The 16053-nt window shown below is 35.6% G+C and overlaps 1 protein-coding gene across 10 annotated transcripts in view; it reads left to right on the top strand.

The window, feature by feature from the left end:
• The window catches only part of RASAL2 (RAS protein activator like 2), a 368857-nt gene that overhangs the window by 265885 nt on the left and 86919 nt on the right, over nucleotides 1-16053 (top strand). The window contains exon 1 of one of the 10 annotated variants that reach the window (XM_050766839.1): nucleotides 11468-15442. The exons of the other annotated variants lie outside the window; for them this stretch is intronic. Coding sequence (XP_050622796.1) covers nucleotides 15421-15442 — 22 coding nt within the window. The 5' untranslated portion in view covers nucleotides 11468-15420. Of the gene's footprint in view, nucleotides 1-11467; nucleotides 15443-16053 lie in introns of those variants that run through there. 10 annotated transcript variants of the gene reach the window in all.

The raw sequence follows: 16053 nt of genomic DNA, 5'->3' as shown, positions 1-16053 counted from the left end.
CCACCTAATGGAACCTTCAGATTATAGATAAAAACATAAGTAAGTGAGAGTCCTGATTCTGCTCAAGGACCATAATAAGTTTAGTTGCTGAGTGAATAGATAGCAATGTATCCCATGTTCTGCTGTGGCAGTGCTAAGCTGTGAAAGTCAGCAAATCTTATTTTTAGGATTGAAGCTCTCTCCTGACCATAGGCAGCAAACACCTCCATCTGTGGATAAACAGGAATTTTACTGAGCTCCTCCACAGGAATGAGGATCAAAACTATCTGAGATGTAACTTGTGGTAGTTCGAGGATTAAGTAAAACCCTTGTGTTGAGTCATTTGCTAATGTAATTACCATTAATGACAATATGCTTTTCCCAATGAAGATGCCAAGAGAAAAACAAGAAAACTAAATCAACTTTATGGTGAATCTAGGATGAGTAGAAACAAGAGACACTGTGTCTTTTGGTACCTTTCAAATTATGCTTTGTTTGCCTAAGGAATTTTAAGGCAGATTTCCCTCCAGAACCAGCGATGCAAGAAAAGTACTTTGTGCTGGTTAGGATCTACTACTTACTTCTGTATAGTAACCACCTAACTGATATTCAGGCCTTCCTAATAACGTAGCTCACTGCTAGTTTGATGAAACTTCATACAACTGTGCACTGTTATTAAGCTGTTCAAAAACCCTCCATGGTTTCTTCATCACCTGTCAGATAAATTTAAAACACCTTAGTGTGAAACTTAGTTTGGCCTTTCACACCTGACTCTCTATTCATTTTAGAGGAGAAAATCTCCAAGCCTCCCTTCCAACCAAATTGATTTCCTTCCTATCTTGGAACAAATATTGCCCTTTCGTACCTTGTTTCTTCTGTCAGCAGTGTTCAAACTCAGCTTTCTAAATTCAGCTTTTTAAAACTCTGCCCTTGTTTCAAAACTTTCTTATAAACAAATACAATGTTCTAGACACTGCTAGATGCTGTGGCTGGATACAGAGAAGTGTAGGAAAAAGCTGCTTGTGAGAGGCATAGAGTTTGGCTGGGGAGAAAACATGAACTATGAACAAGTTAAATGAGAAAAATTAAATGTTAATTCAGACAACAATGGAGAAAACGAATATAAGGCAGTTCCTAATTGTGAAATTATTTATCCAGGTAAAAATTGCTTTGGGAGTTTGAAGAAAGGACATTTAAAAACATTGAAAATTACCTTACAGAGATAGGATTTAATCTGAATCCTAAAAGATTTTTATGGAAATGGTGGGGTTTTCTGTATGAAAGCAGTGTCATGAAGAATATTAAATAATTTCATGTCCGATGAGCAAACTGTCTCAAGAAGAATTCAGAATTCATGTAAAGAAGGAATAAGAGATAACATTTGAAGGGTATTTGGAAACTCACTGTGTAGGACTAATGAGACAGGCTAATAAGTGACAGTTTTATCCTGAAAGCCATAAAGAAGAATGAAAGATCCTTGAGCAAGAGGAAGATATGATCAAAATATTTTTTTAGATATCTGAAAGTGACACTAAAGGGAAAGAGGCTAGAAGCAGTTAAATCGGTTTGAAAGCTATTGCAATAGTAAAAGTATGAAATAAGTGCCTCTACTTTTTTATTCCTGTGTATTATAATTGTTGGTTTGTGTATTAAAACCAGACTGTGAATGCCTTCACAAGGAGGGCTTAATCCTCTGTCTTTTCAGCACCTGGAATACTCCTTGTGCAAATGAATGTTTGTGCAGAGGAATGGGGAACAAAATGAATCAAAGATAATTTTTGAACTTGGAAGAATAGTGGTACTATTAGCAGAAATAAGTTGAGAAAGGGAGCCAATTTTTTAGTAAGATGAGTTCTGTTGAGATATTTTGAGTTTTAGAAGACTAATCCACATCTAGACAGAAAAAACAGGTCTGGTAATTAGAAATGAAGTCACAGGTAGGAGCTGTTCATCTAGAGAAGAAAGATAGTTGATATTCTGAGCATCTGTAGGTCATCTACTATCGAGAGCTTGTCAAGAAAAAAGAGAGGGCAGCAGCTGAAACTTGAAGAATATCAACATTTGGGGGTGGGTGGAGAAAAAGAGGAGACACAAAGCAAATGACCGTAAATGTGGGAGGAAAGCCAGGATGGTGCGATATCACAGGTGCTAAGGTAGAAAAGGTTAACAATGTGGTCAGTAGTGTCAGTGGTTACAAAAGCCAAAGAGAAGTCAGAAAAAAAGCCAAAGAGAAGTCAGAAAAAAAACCACTGGGCTTGATAATGTAAGAGACTATTGATAACCTGTGAAAGTGTTAATGCTATTTGAGTAAAGTTGAAGAGGGAGAAGTCAGATTTTATAATACTGAGAATGACAGTAGGAGGTGAGAGAGTGGAAATCACAGGTTAAGCCTTTTGCCTGAAGAAATCTGTGACTGACAGAAGCATGTACCCTTTTAAAAACTAAATTGAGGAGACTCGTACATATTTTTAAGTGGAGGAGAGAGCAAGATCTTGAACCTACAAGGATAAAGACTAAGAAAACAAAATATGGGTTTGGAGGTGAGAGTGGAATTAAAGGCATAGGATTAACTTTTTGAAGGGAGAAAGGAAAAACTCATACAGGAACCAAATATGCATGCCGAGATTTAGCAATGGAATGTAGGGAGATGGGGAGATAACAGCTACTGTATTAATCTTCTGCCATTTATCACACCCAGTCTTGCAGAGTTAGCTATTTGTGTACCCATTTATGTTGTTATTTGTGTGCCCATCAAATACTTCCCTGCTACTGCCAGATGAGAAGGATCTTCTCTTAATATTTTGGCATCTTCCAGAATAGCACCGAATAGGTACTTAACAGATACTTTTTGAATGAATGAATGCTCTCCAGATACCCAAAGATTTGAGACTCAGGCCTTTTCAAAATTATTGAAATTATTCTGTCAGAGCCAGCTGTTTTCCCCTCTTATTCTACTAGTATTCTCTACTCTCATAACCATTTCAGGTACTTTGATAACATTTGAAATTATTATTCAGTGGATAATGATTGCGTTTTCCAAATTCTAGAATAAGAAGGAAAATACTCAGTGTATACTTTTTTCCACTTTGCCTTTTCTAAATGGAATTTAAATGATTTCATTTTACTTCATTAAGTGAAGTAATTTATGTGATAGAATAGTTCTATGAACGAATAATGTAATTTTGACAAATCCTAAACATTTTAAGTTTCTAAATGACTCTGTTGACTATAGTTAATTATTTGGCATTGGCAACTATTATCTGATTCCCAAAATTACACCTAACATCAAGGGAGAAACATATTCAAAAATTGAAACTCTAATTTCTGGTAACATGCCAGACTAGATACCCTCAAAAATAATATAGAGACAATTAGAAATGTCACATTAATGTAACAAACACTTTTAACTAAACGGCTGAACTCTCAGGAAGGAAAGGAAGTCCCTAAGGAGAGGGGGAAAAAAAAAAAAAAACCTCAAAATCTAGACAGTAAACTCTCCTGGGGGCATTTACCAATTTTAGAATTTTAGAGTAAGTTTTAATGGCTATAATATAGGAGATGGGCCAAGGGTCTAACAAAGTGAAGAATTGGAACTGAAAGGCCTATGTCATTCTTCCCCATAGGACTGGGCCTCTGAATGAGTTACACCTTCAGTGAAAGTGGAAGTTAGAAAAAAATCTCATTGACAAATATAGACAAATCTTATTTATCTTAACCTGGACTGGTAGGTGAAGTGGGAGGGGGAAAACATCCTGAGAATTCATAATCACAGTCCTGATAAGGTAAAACTGAAACAGTGGACAACATTAATATGTCAGAGATAGGAAGTGGGTAATTGGAACTGAAGTATTTTAAGATTGTTGAATTATTCAAGAGAAGGATAGAAATCGTGATTAACTTTAGGCTTTAAGTATACGTGTTAAAATGTTAAGGACAACTACTAAAAGAATAAAAAATAGAGTGTATATTTTCAAAAGCAATACAGAAGAAAATGGAATTTTTTTAACCTGATTTTAAAAAAAGAAAATCGGAAAAAAATGGGAAAAAATAAATAGAAAATACAGTAAGATGGTAAAAATAAAATCCAATTATATCATCAATTATATGTGAAAATGTTAAAAGATAAATATGGTCAGACTGGATTTTTTTAATGCTATGAATGAGAGAGAGATCTAAAACACAGGGACCTAGGAAAGTTAAAAGTAAAGGCTTGGGAAAAGAAAGCTGGTGTAGCCAGTGAAATAGAATAAGACTATCAAAAAAGTTACTGGAATAAAGGAGGTCCCTAAAAATGATAAAATATAAAAATCACTGGGAAGACCTAACAATCTTACATGTACCCAATAACAAAACCTCAAATTTTATATGGCAAAAATGGGCAGATATATAAAAAGAAATGGATAATTCTACAATCCTTTATCTATAAAAATTAGTAAGGATATAGAGAATATTCAAAAACGCAGTAAGCTTGGTTTAATGGACATATATAGAAACCTGACTCCAACAATTAGTCTTCTCAAGCACATACAGAATTTTTATAAAAACTGGCAATAGACCAGGTCATAAAACAAATCTCAACAAATTTCAAAGTTATACAAATTGCATTCTCTAATAACAGTTTAAGTTAGAAATTAGTAACAAAAATTTACATTAAAAACCTTTATTTTTGGAATGTTTTAAAGTTACTTGTAAATAACTTGTTAGTCAAAAAGAAAACATAATGGAAATTATAAAATACTAAGCAATACTGAAAATAGTGTATATCAAAACTTGTGGAATATTACTAAAATAATTCTTAAATGAAATGTATAGTCTTTTACATTGAAAAGGGCAAAGGCTACAAATTAATGAGCTAAGCATTTAACTCAACAAGTTAAAAAACTAATAAACCCAAAGAAAGTTTAGGGAAAGAAAATGAAAATAAGAGTAGATAATGATGAAATGGAAAATAGAAATAAACAGAATCAATAAAGCCAAGAGTTGTTCCTTGTTCAATAAAGACAAGATTTGCTAAAAAGAAAATATATAAACAATGTTGACATGAAAAAGGGTATAATTATAGAGAATTGAAAAAATAAAAATAAAAAAACCTTATTGATAATATATTTGGAAATTTAGACAAGTGGACATTTTAAGAAAAATGTAACTTAAAATTGTAGAAGCAATAAAAAAAAATAATTAGGCCTGCGACCTCCGTTAAAGAAATAGAGGCTAGACATAGTGGAGCACACCTGTAGTCCCAGCTACTGGGGAGGCTGAGTTGGGAGGATCACTTGAGACCAGAAGTTTGAGGCAGTGAGCTGTGATCCTGCCACTTTACTCTCCAGCTGGAGTGACAGAGCAAGACCCTGTCTCGAAAGAGAGAGAGAGAGAGGTGAGAGAGAGAGAGAGAGAGAGAGAGAGGAAGGGAGGGAGGGAGGGAGGGAGGGAGGGGAGGATGAGGAGGGAAGTGAGGGAAGGAAGGGAAAGAGAAATGAAATCAGTAGTTTAAAACTACCACTGTTTATGTTTTAATTTCTCATACAGCTTGACTTCAGAAAAGTAATTAATGTCAAAGCACACTTGCATTAATATTTCCAATCAGTGATAATTCAGTTTTTCATAGCAAGTGAATAAATTAGCATTCTGATATCTAAATTTAAAAACAGAAAGTACCTCAGTATGGCTATTGAATCCATATTGAGTCTCACAGGTGGACATGGTTCCCTTAGAGTTTTTAAGTCTTACATCCTTTGTTTAGGGGATTTCCTTAGAACAGAAAAAGTGTAGAACAGAAGATGTTCTTGCAAAAATTTTCCTTTTAGGGATATAAAATTTAAAAACTAAAGGAAATTAAGCTGAACAGATATCGAAAGAAAATGAATATGAAGACTTAAATGTAATTATATTTTAAGTGTGCTTCTCAATAAAATTTGGAAATTTGTGACTCGATTTGAGACAGGGTCTCATTCTGTCAGTCAAGCCCTGCCTCTTCCACCTCAGCGCCCTGCCCCCCAGCCTCAGCGCCCCCTACCCGTAGTAGCTGGGACTACAGGTGCGGGCGCACGCCGCCACGCGGAGCTATTTTTTGTATTTTTTGTAAAGATGGGGTTTCTCACCAGGTTGCCCAGGCTGGTCTCAAACTCTGAACTCAAGTGATGCACCCGCCTCAGCCTCCCAAAGTGCTAGAATTACAGGCATGAGTCACCGTGCCCAGCCAATTTGTGACCTTTTAAAATAGAATGATGCATAGAAGGAAAATCCTCAAAACTTTTAAACCTATTTCCCATGAGGCTTATTTATCATAATCTCAATTTTTCTTTGATAGCCTTGCTACCAATAGAAAGATCAAAATGAAAAGAAAAAAATTAGAAGAAAAAATATCAATTTAATATACATAAAGGAGAGTGGTCTTAAACTCAACCAGATGGTAGAATTTAATTCCATGTGTTAGAGGTAACTAGAAAATGAATGTATTGTGTATTAAATTGAACCATATGAAATTGCTGGTATTTTACCATTTTAATCTACCAAAAAAAGGCAGTTCCATATAGCTTTACCTAATAGAGTCATGATTATAAGCATATGTGTCTGTTGAGTGGGGGTAGGGGAAAGTGTCCGGACAAAGTATGCTTTTTTTTTTTTTTTTTTTTTTTGAGACGGAGTCTTGCTCTGTCGCCCAGGCTGGAGTGCAGTGGCGCGATCTCGACTAACTGCAAGCTCCGCCTCCCGGGTTCGTGCCAATCTCCTGCCTCAGCCTCCGAATAGCTGGGACTGCAGGTGCCCGCTATTACGCCTGGCCAATTTTTGTGTTTTTGGCAGAGACAGGGTTTCACCGTGTTAGCCAGGATGGTCTCAATCGCCTGACCTCGTGATCCGCCCGCCTCGGCCTTCCGAAGTGCTGGAATTACAGCTGTGAGCCACCGCGCCGGGCCGCTTAACTATTTTTTAGTTGTTAAAATGTATTTACCATTATTTATTATCTTTTATTCTATCTTAATACTCCCTGCAGACAAGCAAGAATGGGTGCAAATGGTTTATAAAAACATTGTGAGAGAGCCGGGCGCGGTGGCTCACGCCTGTAATCCCAGCACTTTGGGAGGCCGAGGCGGGCGGATCACAAGGTCAGGAGATCGAGACCACGGTGAAACCCCGTCTCTACTAAAAATACATAAAATTAGCCGGGCGCGGTTGTGGGCGCCTGTAGTCCCAGCTACTCGGGAGGCTGAGGCAGGAGAATGGCGTGAACCCGGGAGGCGGAGCTTGCAGTGAGCCGAGATCGCGCCACTGCACTCCAGCCTGGGCGACAGAGCGAGACTCCGTCTCAAAAAAAAAAAAAAAAAAAAAACATTGTGAGAGAAATACTTAAAACAGAGAGAATTCTACCTGTTAAAATTTGTTTAAAAATTTAGACACGATCACAAGATGATTCCAATCTTGCAACGACATAAGACCTCCATTATGGAACACTAGTATCAATATTAGTCAGGAATATAGTTTAGTTTGGTACCCAAAACTAGAAAACATATAATCAAATAATTTAAACTTACATAAATGTATTAATTGGAAATCAAAGAAATGTGAGTAATTAGGCCTGGTTTTGTGGAAGTAGATGAATCGAAGTTGATATTGAAGGTCATCTAAGAGTTGGCAGATAGGTAAGTGAAAACCATTAGCAAAAGTAGACATGGGAGAATCCCAGTTTGAGATTAGAGATCATCTGACTGAGACAAATTGTTAAAAATTGTTGGCAGAAAGGACTAAATATGCAAAGTAGGGCCAGGTGATTTTTTTCTAATGTCTGACTAAAGATCTCTAGGAAGGAAATTTCATCAAGAAAGTAATGTTTTAGGGAGATTAATCTGGTAATGATGAGTAGGCTAGCTTTAAGCAGGGAGAGACTGGAGTCAGTCAGTAAGAGCAGTTAGGAGCTTCCTGCCATAATCTGCATGAGAAGATAAAAAGCCCTAGATTAGGATGGTGGGTGGTAGTGGAAATAAGACAAAACGAAGCCAACAGCCATTTCGAAGAGACACTTAGCAGTGCTTGTTGGCTAAAGGGGGGCAAATAACATCATAGGCTCCTTTCTTTTTTATTACCTTCACAAATGGGTGATGTTGAATGTAAACGATTTTGTTTTTGTACTGTGTCATGTGCATATTTACTTCTCGGTAAATTATTAAGTTTTCATCTTTATATTACAGGTTTACATATTTGTATGTTTTCACTTTTTAATGTCTTCTCTTAATATTTGTTTGGGAAATAAAACCCAAACAGAGGCTCTGGCATAATCAAGACTAAATCTTTTTTTTTTAGTGTTCACTAAATACCAAAATGATGGTATGAATAAACCTATCATTATACTCCCAATTATATATGAAGCATATTAACAATGAGAATATATTACTAAATCAGTTACAGGAAAAGTTATATATGAAGCATATTAATAATGAGTATATATTATTAAATCAGTTACAGAAAATGTTTAAAGGTGTTAGACCCTATCTATAGATTAGAAGAGATTATCTTCCACAGCTGATGACAAAATAAAACTCACCAAACTGAAGTTGTGAGATTAATACCTTATAAATAATTGGACTGACATGTTCAAAATAGTCGTTTTATGCTGAGCAAAGCTTTGTTGTTTAGTAATTGTTCTTTGCAAAACCTAAAATCTTAATGCTTTTTATCTCTGTTCATCTCATACAGCTTATCTAAGTACTTATCTCCCCACATAGGTATACTGAAGATTAGTCTCATTGAAAGACATGCTTTATTTTGGAGGACTCGTCACTTTTTTATTCAAGGGATCAGTAGTAGATATTCTTTTTAAGTTGTTTCCTGTTTTGTTCACATTTTTTCACCATTAACTTTTGTCATTAAGTTAGTAAACTTTTGTCCCTTGTTATTGTTTTGCCTCACCTCTCTGTGTTTCTTGGCTACAATGTTTTTATCAACATCAGCATTCAAGGATTGAGTTTTTCTTTATAGGTTTTTTGTGCAGAAAACACCTTAAGAGTATGACTTAATTCTCTTTAAAATATGAAGAAAACTGGAGTCTCCGTGATTATTCATCTTATTTTTTTCTCCATTGCAGCCCATTGTACAAAACACATGGAGAACAGGATAGAATGCATGACAATTAAAAGCAGTCTCTAAAGCCAAACTGCATGGATTCTTATCCTGCCCCTACCGTTTTTACCAGCTGTGCAAACATGGGCAGAGTAATAGAACATCTTGTTTCTTTATCTGTAAAATAAGGTTGATAGTTCCACCTCCAAAGGATTGTTTTGAGGATTAAAGAGATAACTTATATAAAACATGTAGTAAATAATAAGGCATAATATAAGGTTGGTACAAAAGTAATTGTGGTTTCGCATTTTTTAAGTTTTAAAAGCCACAATTACGTTTGCACCAAACATGACAATTTGGTGTTGTACTTATCATTGTTATGTTTTTATCATCATCATTAAGATGCCCAGTTGTCATCACTAAGAACTAGATATATGTTTCTATCTGAAACTTAAGATAACACATAAACATCCCTGAGCTATTTTCTTGGCCTTTCAGTTGAGAATGTTGTTTGCTCTGAAAGTATTCTCTACCATCTCATCCAATATTGTCGTGTGAAGCCCTAAGTTGAAGAAATGAAATACTTGTGGGTGGTGTTCAGATTCCTTGACCGGGAAAAAAATTGTTTTTGTATTATGTTAACAAGAAGAAATATTTTTAAAAAATAATAATAAAGTTACTGAAGCAAGGAAATGGTGGGGAGACTGGATGGCTTTACTTTATAAGAATTTACCACATTTATGTACTTAGCACCAATTTGTGCATATTGAAGTGTGGGGCATGCAAACTTGAAAGGACTACTTGTTTGAGTGAAGTACTGCAGTCTGAGTGATACAAATTGGGTGAATTAAAGTGGCTCTGGGGATTTGTATTTCAGAGCAGCTGAATGCTTGTGGCTGACAGTGCATAGGCTTTAAGGCAATGAAAGTGGGATACAGCAGAAGGTATCCTACTGAAAATGGTGGATGAAGTTTATAAAAACACCCAGGTGCTATCATGTTAGCAGCCATATAAATGCAGTATATGATTTTCTTCTCTTTGCTCTTGTCACTTTTTCTTTATAATATTTTTCTAACTCTGTCTTTTAAGTTCCCATTAGCTTTAGGAGTCCTCCAGCAAAAAAATATGAAACCTCATTTTCATGAAAGCCTTTTTTGTTTCACAATTTGCCGTTTGTTATTAAAGTCCCTCTTTACTGAAGAGCTACAAACCCGTTTCCTCCTCCTATTTCATCCGTCCTATTCTGTTTCTTAAATGTCTTCTGTGCATCCTATGGAAGAAGAATGTTCCTAATTCAGAATTCACAGCATGGAGAGAGAAGTTATTTGCTTATCTCATTCATTAATAACTTGAGCCACCGACTTACCACATCCTATTTAATGTTGTCATTATTTACACAATGCAAGGGAAAATAGATTATAGTGAAGTGGCCTCATTCACAGCAACACTATATATGCCAAAATTTCAGTGACTTGAATGGGTACATAAACACAGTTTGGTTTGTATTCAGTGTTTTATCATGTTTTGTTGAAATGTTGATTTTTAAAAAGGCTTTTGAAGTAAACTGAAGAATTTGCTTTATGAGAAAAACATTAGAAATTTGTTTGCTACCTACAGATATCAAAAATGTTAAAGAGGCATGTGAATAATTATAATTGAAAAAGTATTCACATTTATTCATGTTTTATAATTCTGTGCAAAAAATTACTAGGAATTGTTTCGGGTTGCCATTAATGTGAAGTGCTTAGACATCCTATATATGCCAAAGAAACTGCATCTGTGACATGTAATATTTTTCTGTTCTATTATAACTTGAGAATTTTACTATGATATTTTAGTTTCTTATGTAATTGTTCACCAAATTAAAGCTATAAATGTATTTCTACATTTTATTTACCTTTCTTGCTGAATTATCTGAACTTACTTTATTCCCCTTTAAATTTTGCCTCCATCCTCATAGAGAGTAATAATTGTTACTATCTCAGGGGCTAAGTAAAGATTAAGTAAGGTAGATACTAGACGCAGTACTTAGCACATAAATTCTCAACATGAGCTAAAATTAGCTGGGTGTGGTGGTGCCCACCTGTGGTCCCAGCTAGTCAGGAGGCTGAAGTGGGAGGATCATTTGAGCATGGGAGGTAGAGGCTGCAATGAGCTGAGATTGCGCCATTCCACTCCAGCTTGGGCGACTGAGTCCGTGTCTAAAAACACACACACACACACACACACACACAAACTCAATACGAGCTAAAATTATAATAAAAATATTTTCCCTAGACAAATTATTCACAAAGAGGTGCTTAAATAGCTTTTATAGTATAACACTTTCTTTTAAAAGAAAAAAAGTAAATTATTATCTTTACCTGTTTTTTACACTATGGTAACTAATTCTAAAAATGGTAGACATTATAAGAAATTTATGTTATTTATATTAGTTAAGTATATGCAAATATTGTATGGCATATGAACTTCGGTTAAACAAGATTGAACAAAAAGTAAATGTAATTAATGTAATTGATGCCTATAGATATTTGACCATACAGTAATGACATTGTATAGCAGATACCTTTCTCATTTAAGATATTTTCAGAGGCTTTTGGAACCTAACCCTCAGTTAATATGATAAACATTTCACTTTACTCTCTTTCCAAACATAATAATATTCCAGATTTATTCTGAATCACATTCATTATTCAAAATCCTGAAGAGAAAATTGGCCTGGTGCAGTGCTCTCAAGCCTGTAACCCTCACACTTTGGGAGGCCAAGGCGGGTGGATCATTTGAGCCCAGGAGTTAGAGACTAGCCTGGGTAAGATGATGAAACAACCTCTCTAGAAACGGGCATGGTGGCACACACTTATAGTCCCAGCCACTTAGGAGGCTGAGGTGGGAGTATCACTTGAATCCCAGAGGTGGAGGTTGTAGTGAGCCCATATCATACCACTGCACTCCAGCCTGGGCGACTGTCTCAAAAAAAAAGAAAGACAAATAAAAGAGTTAAGAAATACCAGTAAGTGTATATCTATGGACTTTCAATATGATTAGTACCTTTTGGCGACACATGTCTGAGCAAGTGGTTTTTCTTTTAGAGTTAAAAAAAGACCTTACAAAAGAAGACTAATGAGTTTATGTGTTTTGGTGCAAAATTAGCTTTCTGGAAGAAAGGGGTTCTTTAAATCTAAAATGTAATAGTATTATAATGTCATTTCCTTAGCATATACATTTTCTTCTGTCACTGTCCTTATATTGGCCAGTATTATCTGAACACGTCTGCCCCAGTTCCTCTCAGACTTTATCTCCTACTATTTGTTCCCACTCACTGGCATCAATCCCACTGGCCTCTTTGCTGCACTTTACCTTAGAAGCTTTGTGCTAGCCTCCCTCTACCTGTAGTCTTCTTCCGTGTTAAACCTGCAAGGCTGACTTCTTACCTCCTGAAGTATTGACTCATACCTCACTTTTGCAATGCAACTACCTATTTAAAATTACTCTACTTCTTCATCTCCCTGACTACTTTTTATTTCCCCCAAAACACTTGTCACCTTCTAACTTACTCCTTAGCGTCCTCCGAAATACATGATAGGAATTTTTGGCATTTATTCCCTGGTAAGTGAACCAAAGGCAGTGTATACACTATTAGGTTCTAAGGCAGAAATTGACTCCTGTTTGTTGAGCAGGAATATCCTCCACCAAAAGTACATTTGCCCCTATAATTATCCAGTTTTCAATTTCTTTGCCACACTTTCCAAAGAAAGCGCATTGACATAGAGGAAAATGTGTATGTTGAGGAAATGATACTACTCTATTTTGGATTTTAAAAGGTTCTTCCTCCCAGAAAGCTAACTTTGCATCAAAGCATATAAACTCATTAATCTTGTCTTTATCTCTGTTTGGTCTGGATAACCCAGTTTATTAAATGGTGAAGACCAGGACAGGAAAGGTGAAATGGCTTACACAGAATCGTACATATCATTGGTAGAGCTGCTAAGAAAAACATCCAGATGTTCTTTTTGTTCAATACATCATTCTATATGCGGCTCTATTGGAGGTTATCTCTCATCAATATAAGTCGTCACATCATCTGAGGTCATATCCAATGGCAAAGGAAATGAAGAGATAAATTTAAAACTTAACCAGGCTTTTTATAACTCTTTTTGCCTTTCAATCTGAAGATGAAAAATATTATTTTTAGAGATGAGAAAGTGAGGCAGTTTCAGGCCTTTATCTGAAACAATATTGTATCTCTCTTGTCTCATCAGTCTTAGAGAATGAGCATATTTTAAAATGACTGTAATTAAATATTGTCACTATGAAAAGAATATTAATTTTACAGCAGGTGAAAATAATGCAATAGTATGTAGCATGAGTGAGGGTAGAGGATACAGCTGTCTAATTTTGGTCTACTGGAACTAGTATAGATTTTCCTTCAAACTGAGCAGAAATGCAGCTCTTAGAGCATAGTAGCAACTTTCCTTTCTGCTTACAGATTTCAAGTTAAAGGCACAAGTTTAATATGCAGTCCATCCTGTGACTAATCCAGCAGGTTGCTCCTTCCGCTCTTGCTAATGCTGCTACCTTGCTTCTAAGTGGACATTGGTACTTGGGGTATTTATTTTTCTGTATGCTTTGAAGTAGTTATGAATCTTCTGAGAACTAAAGAATTGGGATTCTCCAATGGCCTATTCTACACGAGCAGATGAGTGGTATTCTTGTGGGGGTTGAGAAAGCGGCTGTAAACTTCTTTTCGTTAGGTAATTTAGCTTACCTTATTTCTTTTCTTTCCCCTCTTTAGTGGAAATTGTTCAAACTTCAGAAATGATTTAATATCTTCTTTCTGGACCCAATAATGCATCCTATAAGCTACATCAGCATTGTATTTTTTTCCCATGATACAGAAAGAGAATTTAAAAAGAGAAAAAAACAGAAGTATAACAATACCATATTTATTGGAGTTTGAAATGTGGCCACTAATTTTAGTCAATATAATTTCAAATAATTAAAAGCTTTGTAACATATTCATTTAATGAGTTTGTATGCCCGAAAGCTAAACTTGGATGTTTGGAAGAAAGTGAGGAAATTAATTTCAGTTTTTTTCCTTAGCCAGAACATTGCAAATTAAGGAAATGGTTTACTAGATCATTTTATCCCAGCTAATGAAACTTATTTTTCTTCCAGTTTGGTTTCTCTGTCAATTATTCAGAAATTAAAACATACTATATTGTAATATTAAATCTCCAATATCTTCTAATTTGATATGAGGTTACCTTTATAGGTAATTATTAGAGGAAAGGTGAGATATTTTTTCTACCTTCACCAGCCCCATTCCCTGCCTGCCTTGCCCCTAGCCACGTAGAGTCATCTAACTTAGGTAATTACTCTGTAAAGTCATATTCCTGAAGTCTGGAAGTCTTTCTGTTCAATGTGCTCCAACAAGCTGATTTACTTAAATTCAGTGCTTTGTGCCATTCCCATGAATCTGAGCTAATTATGCTGCCATTTTTCAGAGATGTGCATTAGAAGTCATGTGTGCCTAATTCTGAAAACGGCTTTGTACATTAAGGCTCATTTAACTAGCGATGGTTAGAGAGAAGTTAAGGGACTTAGAGTTACTGGTCTTAATTTTAAAATACAGTAGTAGTATGGAACTCTCTTGTACTGCAAGCATATAAGATGCTATGTTGTCAGCCTCTGAATCTTTAGGAATGTTCCAATTTGGCTTATGCCTTACCAGTCAAGATGTCACAGAGAAGGTATGTTTAGTCATGGAAAAGAAAATCAGTGTCCAGCATGCAAAGATAGTAAATTTTCATAGGAGGAATTGATTTGTGTGCATTACTGGGTCTGTGTAAAATGGTGTCCTTTTGGCACTAGCTGAATATACATTTCAGTAAATGTTTTTTTGCTTGCTGCAGATTAGTGTAATACAGTGAAATTTTCAGTAACTGAGGGAAGGCAGTGGTTGGGCGTCTGTTAATAGCCCGAAAGTAACTAATGAGGATGTGCAGTCAGAACGATTGATTGAATAGCTGCAGTCCTGTGTGTTTCTTTCTTGCTTGCTCTCTCTGCAAGCTGTGGAGAGGGAGGGGGAAGAGCAAGACACAGAGAGGGAGCGAGAGAAAAAACGCTCTCTCTTAAGTGGAAGTAGCACGGATCCCAGGGGCCAGGAGGCCAGAAATGGAAGTTTAAACTGCATCTATCTTTTAAAGGGAGAACAGCAGGAATCAAAATGTCAGTCTCCGGAGTTACAATTTACTCCTTATTTTCTAAGATCTGGAAGATAACACAGAATACTTTTTTTAGGATGTGGCTTTTTTTTTCCTTGTCCATGTTGAGATTATCTAATGTTATCTGAGAAGCTGGATTCCTTTATGTCTGTCAGTTGAAGTGGCGATGGGAAGCAGTTGTGATAAAGGTATAATACCTATATATCTATCATCTATGTGTGCGTGTGTATGTATATATATATATACACATGTATATATATATATCACTATGAAAAAATCTTAAAAATGTAGCCTTAATACAGTATATAGTAATTAAATGGGAGAAGATCACATTATCTGCAAAATTCCTCAGCTTGTTAGGTCAGTTTGAACAGATTTAGGATTCCAGAGTAAGATCTTAGTAAGGTCATATTGCCAGAACAAGGAGAAGCTGATCTATTTTTATATCTGCATAGGCATATATGTTATTTTATCTTGGCAGCAGCTTTCAGTCTTCTCATGGCCCTTTTGTTGCAGTCTGGTGAATCATCTTATCTGCACAGAACTAACTTTGACCTTTGTGCAAACACCATCAAATCATATGCAACATTAGACTCTATTTTGTTCACAAGAATATTAGAATTTCCATTTTATTCTATTAACCCCTACATTGCTAACACATAGAGAAGTAGATTTATATACTGTGAGATACAACTACTAAGTGAACTTAAAGATATTAAACATAGCTCAGAGAAAATTATTTTTATATGTGCTCAGATGAAAATATAGTCTGTCACACTAAAGCAGATTCTTAACTGTG

This window comes from Macaca thibetana, chromosome 1, assembly GCF_024542745.1.
Source record: "Macaca thibetana thibetana isolate TM-01 chromosome 1, ASM2454274v1, whole genome shotgun sequence".
In the NCBI taxonomy this organism is placed as follows: domain Eukaryota; kingdom Metazoa; phylum Chordata; class Mammalia; order Primates; family Cercopithecidae; genus Macaca; species Macaca thibetana.
The sequence above is the reverse complement of the archived record's forward strand: the minus strand, read 5'-3'. Positions and strand labels throughout refer to the sequence as shown.